This window comes from Cottoperca gobio, chromosome 16, assembly GCF_900634415.1.
Source record: "Cottoperca gobio chromosome 16, fCotGob3.1, whole genome shotgun sequence".
Taxonomy (NCBI): Eukaryota; Metazoa; Chordata; class Actinopteri; order Perciformes; family Bovichtidae; genus Cottoperca; species Cottoperca gobio.
The window spans coordinates 5867558-5882035 of NC_041370.1; the positions used below are offsets into that span (position 1 = coordinate 5867558).

The 14478-nt window shown below is 42.7% G+C and overlaps 1 protein-coding gene across 1 annotated transcript in view; it reads right to left on the reverse strand.

Annotated features, from left to right (window-relative positions):
* LOC115020844 (mannosyl-oligosaccharide 1,2-alpha-mannosidase IA) overlaps positions 1-7251 on the reverse strand; it is a 161101-nt gene extending 153850 nt beyond the window's left edge. The window contains 1 exon segment of the mRNA XM_029450856.1: positions 5654-7251. Coding sequence (XP_029306716.1) covers positions 5654-6202 — 549 coding nt within the window. The 5' untranslated portion in view covers positions 6203-7251.
* Positions 7252-14478: the final 7227 nt, after the last annotated feature.

A 14478-nucleotide genomic window follows, 5' to 3' on the forward strand; every position in this document is an offset into this window, starting at 1 on the left:
CACACACACACACACACACACACACACACACACACACCTTTTGAAAAACATGCCTTAACATGGAGACTTAGCCTGAAGCTAGTGCCCCTGCCACAAAAGGGAGAAAACTGCGGTGAATGCAAAAAGGATGTTAACCAACATCTCTCCCCTTTTTTCCTCACATCCTTCCTTTTCCTCGCTCCACTTCACCCGATCACCTACTTCCTGCAGTGATTGCCTAGGGGGGGGGGGGGGGGGGGGGGGAGACCTGGTATTACGTAGCTTAATCGGCTTTTATCACCCACTGGAAAATAAGCTCCTTTGGATCTGAGGCTTTTACCTGACATTTCTCTACTGTACTGTTATTCTGTGAAACACAAGGAATTCCTGGATGCAGCTGTTTTGACCTTTAGGGTCATGTGTCCTACATTATTTTGAAACTGTTATGCAACGCCTGAAGGGGGACAGAAAATGGGGGATGACTAATTAACTAATCAATATCATTTAGGTACATGTAAGCAAGATTTCCACTGGTCAACACCAGGTCAGCGTGAACTTGCTCAAGTGTGGCCGACTACACGTAGAGATGCAGCATCTCCTCAAACTTCTGCTTTAAACAAAAAGCATCACATTAAGCTTTCTTTGAAAAGTCAAGGAAAATCAATGCATCAAACCAGACCACCGGATCGTTACAGCCCTATAAATACTCAAATGTTGAAGACTTGCAGGCAGTATAGCAGTTTTTGAGATTTGTACATACATATATCGTTTACAGTAATCTGTAATCTGATTCAAGTCACACCAAGTGCCGTCACTTTTGCATTATGCAATGAGCCTTACCTCATTTTATTATGCTTAGCATTGACACTGATAACATCAATAGCTCCTTTTTCCACTGCGATGAAAGGCCTGTTGTGCTTTTCAGAGGGTAACACGTTTTGTTGATCGCAGGTTAACGTGCCCTGCCCTGTTAATGGTGTGAAAGAGCGAATGTAGCAGGAAACCAACAAACTTATGAAAGATAATGAGTGAGAGCTGCTCTTACAGTAAAAGTACAACACCAAGTGGTACACTCATCCCTGCCTTACGCTCAATATTGTTTGTTTCTAATGTGACCTGGGAAGTCCCGCTACTATTGCAATTACTGTAAGTAGCCCTGGATGTCTACAATGTACATCACGTCTCAGAAAACAGATCAAAAGAGTCCATTTCTTCTCGTGTGGCAGTGAAGACCTCCATTAATGCCTGCCGGCATTGACAGGTTGATAATATCTGTCTCAGCTGCCATTGACTTGCACAATATATCAATATCCAGCGGGCACAGCGGCTCACCCGCTTACCCCTCCCCTCCGCATAAACACACCAAAGACAACTGTGGGCTCATACTCCAAACACCAGCCACTGACATTTGCAAAGCATCCACAGAGGAGAGGAAAAGCACAAATGTTCCAGCTCTGTGGGAGCGCAAGGAGAGAGCGAGCCTTTTTCCTTAAGACTTTGTTCCTCTTCCGTTTCCTTTTCTCTCGCTCAGCAGGCGGCCATTTTCCTGGCTCAGACTGAAGGTTCTTTGGCACACCTGGTTCATAGCGGGAGACAGCAAGGGAATGAAGGGTGAAGGGAGGTCACGGTGCTCAGAGGCGGCCAGCAGGCGCCGGATTAACGGCAGCATTTTATTCAGACAGACACCCGGCTCACTGGTCATTACTGCTATAAGGGGATTTCAGCTGCAGCTACAAGCTCACCTATTTCTGCCGCTTTGTGTTAGCTTTGTGTGTCAGTGTGTGAGTGTAACATTATACACACACTAGGGCCACATTATTTGTTGAATGGCATAGTGGCAATGAGAAGATCCTTCTAACTGGAGGACATTAATGAAATGTCTTTCAGCAAAACACCGTCTGCTCTGTGGTTTCTGACCTTCAGCTCAACCTGACCTCCTTGAGAAATTGGCCTAAATAAGTCAGGATGTATTCCACATAAAATATGATTTCCTCAATTTCTTAAGCAATAATAAAAAAATAAAAAATGTAAATCATGTTCGGTTTTGTTTTTTTGGAAGCTCACAACTCAAAACCTAAACTGAAAATAAATACAGTTATGCAAAATAACGTTTGGCTAAAAGTCCCTACGGGGGTTTTATTTAGCTGATGAGCTAAATCTGATAAAAAAGGTTACCAGATGAGGTTTGTCGTTTGTCAGAAAAGTGAAGTAACAAACTGATAAAGATTTAACAAACAGCTTTGTGCACTTCTTGTTACAGTTTTACAGACTTTGTAGAATAAACAGTTTTGTGCTTTTTGAAAAAATAGCACCGGGGGTTTCCACTTCTCCACACGCACACGCACGCACACGCACACACACACACACACACACACACACACAGAACAGATGTACCTCATTTGATTGTTGTTAGTCTACACAGTGTTGCAGGTGGGCATCAGTACTGGATGGATAAACACAGTGACAATCCTTCTAACTGAAACTGTCAAACTCCAAAAGTCATCCCCAAGCACCTGATCATCTAGATAAGCCATCAAATGCACGCACACACACACACACACACACACACACACACACAGTTAGAAGACAAACACACACACACACACACACTTAGTTAGCAGACAAACACACACACACACACACACACACACAGGACAAAGAAGCCCTGAAGACTTTTATTGCTCCACTGGAGGCGGCTCAGCGACGAGTGGCTGCAGTGTGTCTGTCCTCTCACTGCAGCACTTAGCTGTCAGCTTTACGCCCTGCCTGTGCTACCATCTCCCCACGTACTAAATACATCATATGTTAGAGGCCACATTACACAATGCATTTCAATCTCCTCAAGCAAAGGCCCTCATTTGATTGCACTGGCATATCTGTTAAAAAATTCAGCTTATACGTGAAAGTGCAAAGCTCAGGCTTAATAGAGGCCGTCTCTTAATGCACACTTCTCTCTCGAGGTTTGTGATGTTGTGAAGACCAACAGAGGCAGATATGCAGGTTTCCGTCTCGTGTTGACACAGAGCGCTCGTCATTCTCTGATGTTCTCTTTGCTCTGTGGTTGTTTGGATGTGCTACTTCTGCTCTTGGCATTGAGGATTATATTACTGCACTCGAAGTTCTAACCTTAGTGAAGGTAAAAGGATATCGGCAACAAAATGTGCATGCAGAAAAGGAACCCCCCCCCCCCCCCCTCCCTTGTTGCTCCAGGCGCTCGTTTATGTGGAGCTGCCCCTGCTGTCCAGCCTCTTTTGTCGGAGCCAATGAGGCAGCAACACAACCATGCAGTGAGCCATGACATCACAGAATTACAAATGGGGAAGCTGTTTGAAAATGACTCTTATCTTCATCCTGCTGAGGACTTTTGGAGGAGAATGAACTATCTGCTAGCGGGGAGGTAAACAGCACCTTGGCAACTTTGGCAGCATTTCCTGGTACCCTGGGGGGCCTAGCTAGTGGTGGGCTGCCTTCAAATATTTGCCTTGTGTGATCAGACTGTCATTGTCCCTTGTTTCACTCTCACTTGGCAGTGGGTGCATACACACAGGAAGAAGGTAGGGAGTCTGCTTTCTAGTTGTTGGCAGTTGAGAAAAACGATGTTCATTCAGTTTGGGCATTGAGGCACTGAATGGGCTGGAGCAGACCCTTTCTGTTGGCTTTGGGAGGGGGATACCCTCTCTCTGCATTCCCTTACAGTGGAAAAAAACACTGATATTACAGAGCTGCTCTGTCTGTACACGACAACACGAGCCAAGAGTGACAACTAGAAAGACAATTCTGTATGATATTTCATGCTTCACGGGAAAATACATCAGAGCAGGGTTGTTGGGTTTCTTTTTAATTTCAAAACATGTTCGTATTGTCGGTTGTATTACTCCTTGGTTTTACATCTGCAAACCTGGACAAAACCAACGGTTTGCAATATGTCAGCCTGTGCTGGCAGCATGAATGTGAACCTCCAGGAAAGAGAGAAGCCTCCTGGATCACTGCCAGCAGACGTGAGACAGTGGAAGCTGAAGCAACAATAGCAAACCGCAAAAGCGCACACTAGCCTATGGACATGCCATGTAAGTAAGCGGGGCCCCGTCTGCTCTTCAACACCTTAATAAAAAGGTCTTCACTCAAGGAAACGCAATAACAATCCTGCGTAAAAGTAATTGTGAGAGGAGGGCGTGGTGAAAATAAATGTATAACTTTTCCTCACATGACTATGGCCCCAAGGCATAGACTTTGCCGAGCTCAGCTGAACAGACCACGCAGGCAAAGTCACACTGACATTCACTTGAAAGAGCATCAAAGGAGAATGAGTCAGTAAGAGCTCAGTGCACGAGGGCAACTAACCCTTAGTCCTCCGACGCCCCAGCTATCAAGTAGCACATCACCTCTAGGTATGAAAGGCATGTGAGCAGCATGAGAGGGTGACAGTAGGCTGGAAGTGAGAGTGACAACAGGACTTATCCGTGTCACATGCCAAAGCTGAAACCCATCTGCACAAGCTGGCCAATGGCTTCCCCGCTGCGCTCCCCCCCCCCCCCCCCCCCTTCACAGCCTCACTTGCCTTGAGTGGGTACAGATGTGTGATCCACAGACGCTCCCACTCTGGAGCCCTTTTTGGAGCCACAAGGCTCAACAAAAGGCTGGCACACGGCTTGAAGAGCTCATGGCCAAAGTGTCACTGCACAATGTCACATCATTTGCAGGCGTTTGTGTGAGAGGGATAGAGGTGCTATGGCTAAATGCAGGAAATGTTTTCTCATTTCAGACTGACACGATGGAACGCAATTTAACAGCTCACAAACAAAACGTGATAATTCATATGATGACGTGCACAGAGGCAAATAGTATAAATGAGATTTGATAAGATTATTTTACAAACACAGAAACATTGAATATTCTGCATTCCCACTAAAATGTACCCATGCAAACATTATTAAAAGGTTACATCACTCCGTTTCTTCTGAATACACTTTTCTTCCTATTCGGATATTAGAATTAATGTTATCTTGACTTCAAACAGAGCGTACGATCAACTCATCTTTAGTCCTGAGACTGTTCTCCATCTTCATCAATAGAAAATAGACAGAAATTCATCTACAAAAAGGCAACGACACTGGGTAAATTTAGACAACTCTGTTATGATTGAGAGGGATTTATTTTGTCTGTTTGACAGGAGCTTGGCAGACAACTGTCCCACAAGCCTCTATTGAGAGATCGTCTGTATTGTCAGACAAATACAGACAAATCAAATTCAACAACGGAAATATAATTACTTCTTTCAACTCTGCATGCCTGTTTTTTCCTATCTTAAAAAGGCAGACTGCCATTGATCTGTTGTGTTTTGACAGCATGAACACGCTCACATTCAAAAGACTGTGCAACTGAAACTTATTTGCACAAAAACTGCTTATTTTTGACTATTTTGTGGAGGTAGTTGAGATGACCAGATTATTTTTTATGATAGATTAGAAGTTAGAAACATTTCACGAGTAACATTTGGCCTGGAGTCACCCCCCAAATGTACTTCCTGTTAGTTTTTTTTTTTTTATACCTCAATCGTGACTTCCCCTAAAACAACATTTATTGTATTTCCACATAACTCAATTTCCCACATCAAACACGTAACAGCCATGCATGATCCCCCCCCCCCCCTCCTCTCTCACTGTCACATCCTTACCTCTTTGACTTTCTCCCGGCGCTCGTTGGTCTGGGGGTCGCTGGGCTTGCCGTTGTCTCTCCCCAGCGGGGGTTTGAGCAGACATCCTTTGAACTTATTGTAACTGAAAGTATCCAAGTGGTGAGAGGTGGTCGCTTTCGCCGACGCGGTCTCCGTTTTCAACCTGGGCAGAGTCATGTCCTCCTGGGCTCTCCCCACGGCGAGCCTCGCCTCGGTCGCCTCATGAGAGAGAGGCGGCTTGCGGCTCAGACTTTTCAGCTTGGTGCTGGTCTCTCCTTTGGCTGAGGTCATGCCCCGCGGGTGCTCCTGCTCCTTGGGTCTTTTTAAGTGCTCCTTGGCATCGTTCTCGGACCCGGAGCCAGCAGTGACTGGCTGGGTCTCTGTCTTGGACAGGAAAATGCGTTTTAGTCGGACTGAGTCGGGCAAAAAGAAAAGGGCCCCAAAACACAGTGTTACCAAACCCGAGAGAAAGAGCAGAAACACGAATTTCTGGGACAGGCGCAGCCCCATGCCCGATGCCGACACACCGGGCAACTTTCGGAAAACCATTGAAACTTTTCTTGAGACGTTGCTTTACAGTATGTTATCCGACACTTCACAGTGTGTTGACAGTCTCCACTCTCTACTGAGCAGCTTCTCTGCTGCGATCGGGCATGTGTAAAAAAAAAAAAAACTAAATATGCTTGGATTTTAAACACACCCCCGTGACACTTCCAGAGTAAAGACAGCCTGCCAGAGCCGTCTTTATCTCGCTATCGATTGGATCTGCATAAACCAAGGTTAGGCCTGCCTACATCAACAATTTACCAGTAATCTGGCAACACAACTCGAGAGGCTTTATCTACATAACGCAATCACTGACATCAATAGACTGCAGGATTTGGGTTTCAAAATGTAAACCGTAAAAACGGTACACGGCTTCAGGGGGCTGACAGATAAATGGCACTGGCGTTGTACTGAAGCACTAAGCTATATTCAAGAATAACAGGATTACTAGAGCACGCGCCAGGCTCACAAATACATGCACTTTTTTTATAAGATATAATCAAACGGCTCGCAGTCTGTCAAGCCTGTGAACAAAGTTGTGTCTCGATGCATTATTCCACGCCGTGCAAAATCGTCAATAACACGTACGGTGCAAAAACCTCAAGCGTGAAGCAGAGCATCTTTTTTTCCGTGTCTCCCGTTTTAAACCGACCCACGTTGCTGCATTACAAAGCTTCTGAAATCACATTTAAAGATCGCGAGCCGTTTTTTTAGTTTGCATCTATCCTGTACAGCTGGTGGACGGAAACGCGTGTATATTCATGTCGCCTATCTGTCAATCGCGCTCCTCCAGTAAAGCCTCGGTTTCCCCTCTTTCCACTGGCGTCAACACGCCGGGCGAAACAAATCACCGGATGACATGAAAGAAGGCGGGTTTTGTCCCATGCGAAGTTATCCTAGCCCCTGATCCAAATCCATAGAATAGACAAATCCACCATCCAGTACGCCGGGTCTCCAACAAAGACAGACACACCGCCGCGTCGTCGCTCCGGTACCCGCCGCCGTCCGTCCGCCTGCCGTGCCTCGCTCTCTTTGCCTGTAGTGCGCACTTGTGTCGCTGTGCCGTGGACGTCTGCCTGCGTAAAAAAGCGAGAGGAGAGGGCTGGAAATGTAACATATAGTGCAGGCAGGGGCGAGGGGGTGGGTGGGGGGGGGGGAGAGAGAAGAAACGGCCCGCTGCTCGACAATCCAGTGGGCTGGTCGGATTGCTTGATGGGCTGGTCGGATTGCTTGATGGATATTCACAGCGGCTTATCACAACACAGTTAAACCGTTTGGACAAAAGCAGAGAGGTCTGAATGGCTCTGTACATTAGAAAACTATCCACACACCCCCCCGGAGGAAAACGAGCTCGTTTAATCCTGGAAAAGCTTTTAGAAGCGGATATATATATATATCTGGCACATGTCTCAACTGTCCTCAGGAATTAAATAAGCAATACAATGTGCTAAAAAAAATAGAGAAAGCACTTTCTACAACCTCCATTCAAGATTCCATTCGTTTTTCTGGTTATTTTCAAGACCTCATTGTCTATTGATGAAACCCAGTGGGAGACACCCACCTGATGAGGAGTAACATTAATCAGTTCAATAAATATAAATATATATATGTGTTTGACTTGTTGTGTGTTAAGTTATCAAGTTTCTCTTGTGTTAGCCTCTTCACCACCAGTTTGTGCCTCTCGCTTAATCATCGCTTTTCCGTGTGGGTGTTTGGCATTGACGTTACCGTTACATTTAAGCTAGCGTTCATTACCTCAAGTGCCCAGTAGGTCGTTTGACAAACCTTACCCTAGTTTTGAAGACCTTTTCCGATTCCTTAAAGACTCTTCTATTAAGCAGAAATAAAAAATATTTAGTGAAATTTACATTATTAAAGAAGGTTTTTAACACGTTTGTTGCGATTAGCCAAAACCAGTGCTAGCCAAAACTAATATGGTTGCCGGAAGTGACACTATCTACCACCAAAATCAAAACTTTTACTTTTACTTATTCTTGCCTTACCAGCTAATGTATCTATATAAATAATAAATAAATAAATATTCCTATGGCGTATTTCTGCATCATACACAAAAAGCAGGGAGAATGGCTACCATTTTTGTTTGGCTGAGTGACCACACTGGCAATGGGTCAAATAAATCATTAATGTGCAGCAGGCAGGCCATCTTTCATACCAGTTGGGTAGTCTCTTAGCAATCTGTAAAAGTGATGCCAAAGCACCTGCAGGGATTTTTAAAGTTTGGCTTCTTTGGGTTATTTCAGGAAAAATCAAACCTAGCTTTGTAACTTGATGTAATCATCAGTGCAAAAGTGAACTGTTGGAAATGATGATCGATGAGTCGTATATAAACTGGGGCCAGACGCTCAAGAGGGACATGGAGTGTACTTTTCATAAACAGTAGGCATTATTTCTTTATGTTGTGACTTGCATTTGGCTCGTTGGGTCTGTGTTGTCGCAGAGTAAACTAAAAACTGTATTTTCTCAATGCTTTGCTGTAATTCACTGTAAATATGTCAAAGCTTGAATACACTAAATGGCTGAGGACTTCTAAACTAGATATTCTACTCCGAAATCCCTTTCATTTGTACCATTATTTTACCCTTGTCATGCTATGTCTCTGTTTATTATATCTTATCTATTGTTAAACCAATGTTTAGACTGATGGACTAAATGTTTTGGGAACATTTAGTAGTTGGGGTTAGATTTGTTTTGTTTTTAGGGTCTTTGGTTAGTGTTAGTGGTGTTTTGTACGTTGTAAATGTTACTGTATAATACATGCTTTCCCATTCTAGATGTGTTAGTAAGATATATTTGAAACACTTTTTGTTTTGTGTCTTATTCTCGAGCTTTAGATAGCTTATCGGGGTTTCCCGTTTCAGTTTCCCTTCTAAATTATTCTTCTCAGCCGAACATTACTTAGAGAATAGATACCACTTGTTATTGTTTTTGATTATATTTTCCTTCATATTCAGTTTATAAGTAGGTTACTTTGACAAAATGTTACTTTGTTGTTATGTTGACTGTTTTCATGTTAAGTTGGTATGGGATGGAGGGAGAGCCCCTTTGTGTATATCCTTGTTATTGTTACAATATTGATTGTTTTGTGTTGTTGAATTTCAATAGATTATCATTAGAATTATTATCTGTGCTAAAATGTTTGTTAACTTCAATGTCACCTTGAAAACTACATCTCAAGGGGTTTATCCTCCTAACTCAATTTTGAAATAAAATACCTAAAGTGTAGATGTCACAACAAATACCAATTTTGTTCAAATATGAGCATCTTATCTCAGGGTTTACTTACTAGCTTTTTCCGGGGCTTTTAGCCATATCGCACTGTCTTCAATAGCCGACGGACTTGGCTCAGTTGTCATGGAGACAAATCTGCTGGCATGCACGCTTAGTGGCTGTTAAGATTGCAGATCCATCGCCGTGACTGAGCAGTCTCTATCTGCCGATACAGACCTCTTGATGAAGTTGAAAGCTCAAGGACAAAGCTAGTAAGTGGACCATGAGTTGGGAATGCTGTCAAACTATTTCCAAGGTCAAGAATCAACTTTCATGCTTGATGTGAAGTTTATTGCTCAAATCCAACTCACTGAATCACAGCTAAATATCCCTGTTCAGATTGCTCTTCTATGCATCCCTATGACTAAGGTGTGTTGGTACACAGGAAGTTTAGAAAAGAGTGTTTGCATAATGTTTAGATAAGCAAGATAGAAACTAAAGTGTAAACACAGTGTTTTCTCAGTACTACATAAGATAGATGGGCCCTTGAGTTGGCCATTACTGAAGAGCCTGCACAGCACTATTCAACTAATGCACCTGAAAGCAGAAATTAGAAAATAGAGGTTTGATCTGATTCAATATTGGTCTTTAATTACAAGTCGCAACCCCACAACCTCTGCTGGTCCTCGGGGGGGGGGGGTTATTGTCATTTTCAGTCTAAAAGTTTCCCCAGGATATCCTTACAATCAGTGTATTCAATGTAGACCATCAGTGTCATTGACTTTCCTGACACTCTCTGTGATGTATAATGAACTCTTGATGAGCCTTAAACACAGAGCGTCCCCTCTCCGTCCCTCTGTCTCCTTCTCTGTTGTTGAAATAACCATTTCAAAATAAAAGTGCATGTTTTTCTTCCTTCCAGGCTAAAAAGTTGACTAGGATCTCCTGTGAAAGCCGACGCCTGCACTGGTACTAAGCACTTATTAACACCCGACACATGAAACTTCTTTGTCAGGTGCATATGGAGCGACGGGGTCATTTTAAGGTCATTTGTACGGCATTTGACCCCACATTTTCCCCGTTAAGCTATCTCCCTCCAGCAGGCCTAATTGCGTCAGACTGGCAGTCTGTAATTTACAGAACAAAGAAGGGAAAGAAGACAGAACTGTTGAATTAGTATTTTTATTTCCTCTGAAAATAGGTAAAGCAATGAAGCATTTTGTGGGCTTCATCACTAACAAAAGGACAGTTTGGAGTCAGACAGAGGGGCTTGTGATGGCTCAGCGTCTGTGTGGCTTAAAGCTTTTGTCTTATGCGTTTTATCACTCTGTACCACTTTATTAGGTACGCCTGTACACTGCAACTGTAACATAAAATGACGATTCCTTTAAAGTTCAAGTGGGGTCATAGTCAGTGGTGGTGTGGTAATGGACTACATTATATTGAGAGGTGTTTATAAAATTCTTTCCCTCTCATGCACGTAAAAAAACAAAACCTTTAACATATCGTGTAATTAACACAATTCATTATAGACTTTATAAATGTAGAATTTACTGCAGAGCTGTTTTATTACATTGCACATGTGTACCTAATAAAGTGGCCACTGAGTGTACATGTTGATAACATCACTGTCATCACTGAGGCATTTTAATTCAACTTCCTCCTTATGGATTATTCATATGTTTATGTGGATTGCAACTAAATAAAATACCAACGTCTGCCTTTTTATAAAAACAACTTAATAGACATATCAAGGCAGTGTTTCTCAAAAGGCCAAGTTATACATGAGTCCAGTCGTTGAGCTTGCATGAAGCTGCGCCGGCCGGTGACAGCCTAGTTTATCACGAGGATAGATGAGCAAGGCAATACAGTTTCACCACTACCAACAGGCAAGGATGAAATCAAAGCACAGACATTTTTCACAGAGGACAAATGTCTTATATTGGTAAATCGCTTCGACAAAAGGTCATTTATTTATTCTGTGCATTCTTTCTCAACACTGAGTATCAAAGTGCTGTTGTCCTGACGTAGTATACCGTTTCACAGATGGAAATGTCATTTGAGGTGGCTGTTGGCTCTTCATAATGCAGCAACACACGCACACACACACAGCTTCCCCATCAGTTCAGTGCTGAACACACTAGCGTCCTGATCCTCCATGCACACACATCATTTATAAATGTGGAGAAGGAAATCTGGCACCGCATGTGAAGTTGTTCGCATCACACTGAGTTACGGCGAGGAAGCTTCTCCCAACACAGAATACATTCGGGAATAAAAGCTATGATTTGTGTTCCATTTGTTCTACTCCTGTGTGTGATAATGATCAGAGTGATGTACTGTAAGAAATTATTGTTTGACTCTGCTCTTAAAGACAATCATTCATATCGTTCATCGTCAAGCGTTCATAGCGACGTCGCTTTTTAATCCTTCGATGTCGGCTCTTCCTATCATTGTGAATTTTACATTTATACAGTCTGCACTATACACACTGAACATACAGAATACAGAAAATACAGATTTGTCAAACACTTAGGAGTCTCTAAGAGTATGCAGGACGCGTCCTGAAACAGCTGACTGTCTTTAAAACGTTTTCTGCACAGGGTCACAGATTGTAATAAATCCTGTGATCCATAACCATTTCTGCTCGTGTATTCAAAAATTCAATTCTGTCCCAATCCCGCACTGATGTTTTATTCATCAAACAAGATGCCAATGAGAAAGTCCATCTCTGTGTTCTGCTCACTCCAATACATCAAACAGCAGGCAGAGATGTATTGGTCCATGCCAGCGTGTCCAGATTAATAATGTCACCATGCCCGCTTTTTGTTGCTTTCAGAACTGCTGCAAAGCATGCTCTGACATTGGGAATCATGGCCCTGCAGGATGCTTGATGTGAAGCCATAAATATCAGGGATAGCTTTTTGGGGGACTGACCCTGGTGCACGATTTGAGAGATATACCTGACAAAGCATACTGCAGATAGGGACTCCACTGTATCCCCTCCATGAATTCTGGGAAGATGCGACACCGACACGTCGATCCATCTGAAGAGGTTTCACCTCGTCTTATTAGTGGCTGGTTTATTGAAGCTTCGTGCCTCCTGCAGTGATGAAACAGTGCTCAGATCCTATTAAAAACCAATACGTAGTAATACCACAATGTGCAAGCTAATATCCTGGATTTAAAGTAGTATTCAAGTAAAAGTATTATCAGCTAAATGTACTAGACGTTTCAAAGTCACTGTGTTACTTGAATACATCATTTTAATCCTCAACCCTGGAACTAAATACGTACCAATCTCCCCGATCTCATGTTTCCTCAGTATTAGTTGTAGTACCAAATAGACAACATACTCATTATGCAGAAGGGCCCCTGATCATCTTTTATAATCTCATTACAGGTTTTTTTTTAATGTAAAGTCTGAATCTGCAAAGTAAATGTAGGAGAATATTTCTCTGGTATGTAGAGGAGTAGATGTATACAATGGAAATACTCAAGTACAAGTTACTTAAATTTGCACAAAAGTACATTACTTGTGCAAATGTCCTTGACTTCAAACATTGCAGGTGCTGCATGTGCACTACTTTGCTTATTGTGTGTTATATTCCTGTTATAAGAGAAGAAGTGGCATGTTATCCTCGTCTCTCTCCTCAACATAAATAGAACACAGCTCAGATCAGCCATCAGTGCAAATAGTGTCAGTGGAACAATAAGCTCAGCATTATTGCCTTGCTGAAGTTATATTTGTCTGCTCCTTTTATAGACGAGACAAACGGCAAAGTGCTGTGTGCATGCGACTCCGCCAGATTCATAATCAAAACATTTCTTGTTGTGTAACAAAATATTTTCAAAGCACATTAGCCCGACGCTAAAAAATCAGAAAACATTCAGTTGTGAGGAACATCGATGTGATGGTTCAGGGTTTTTATTGCCTAAACACAACAATTAAGCTATACATTAGAGCTGGTATATGGGCCATGTAAATGAGATTGAATGCAAAAGCAAACACACCATTAAGCTGATGGAATGGGGCCACAGAAAGCCTGACTCCCTCCCCAACACACCAATTAAAGATGCCAGCATGCTTTTAGTGTGCTAACCATTCCTAAAGTGAAATTACAAGTGAAAGAGTAGGAGTTTGTTCTGCGATGACAGCACGAGTTAAGCAGCTGTGTATGTTTATGGACACAGTGCCATCTGCTGGTGTTTGTATACATTGCACGCAGAGACATCATCGAGGCGTAAAGCTCACCTTTCATTTGCTCCAACATTAAAACTGATTATATTTTTAAAAAGACTGCACACATTTCCCTTAAAGGTTATAAAGCAAATAACCACAACCCCCCCCCACTCCCTCCCTCCTTTTCCTCCAGATGTGACTGTAGGTCAGTCTGCTCCGATATTAAAAACAAACAGCATCATTATATGCAAAGGGTAGCCACTCCAAACACCAAAGAACATAAATAAAGAGAAGAGCCCTCATGCAAATAAAAAACAATTGAACTGGTGAGAGCCCAGCTGACAGACAAATGAGACCCAGTGATTAAGCTACAGCAGAATAAAAGTAAATAGACACTCAGACAGTGCATTTGAAAAGCTTTCAGCTTTAATTCACACCGAGGAAGGCTGTTGAATATGTGCCATGAGTTTATTGTGTGGAGTCAGTTATTTAAATTCACTTTGCAGTGCAACAACACAAGAGTAGATACAGATCGATTGTGATATTTCTTACTGTGATATCAGGTTGGGGCTGAAAGGGTGCACGGATACGTTTTGTGTCAAAAGTTTACGGAGTAAAATGAAAGCAACAGCTGGACAATATTTAGCAATCCAGTACATCTGACCCTTGCCTTAAAGCCTCAGCATTTTTTTTTTTGCTTAATACGCTTAATCAGCAGCTTTGCTTTGCAATAACACTGGAATCAGGAGGTAACAGCTGGCCTGGCTCCGTCTAAAGGTCGCAAATCATAAACCTACCTGCACGTCTGAAGCTCACTAATGAACACGGTGTATCTTGTGAGCCGGGACTATTTCTTGGCTCGGCGTAA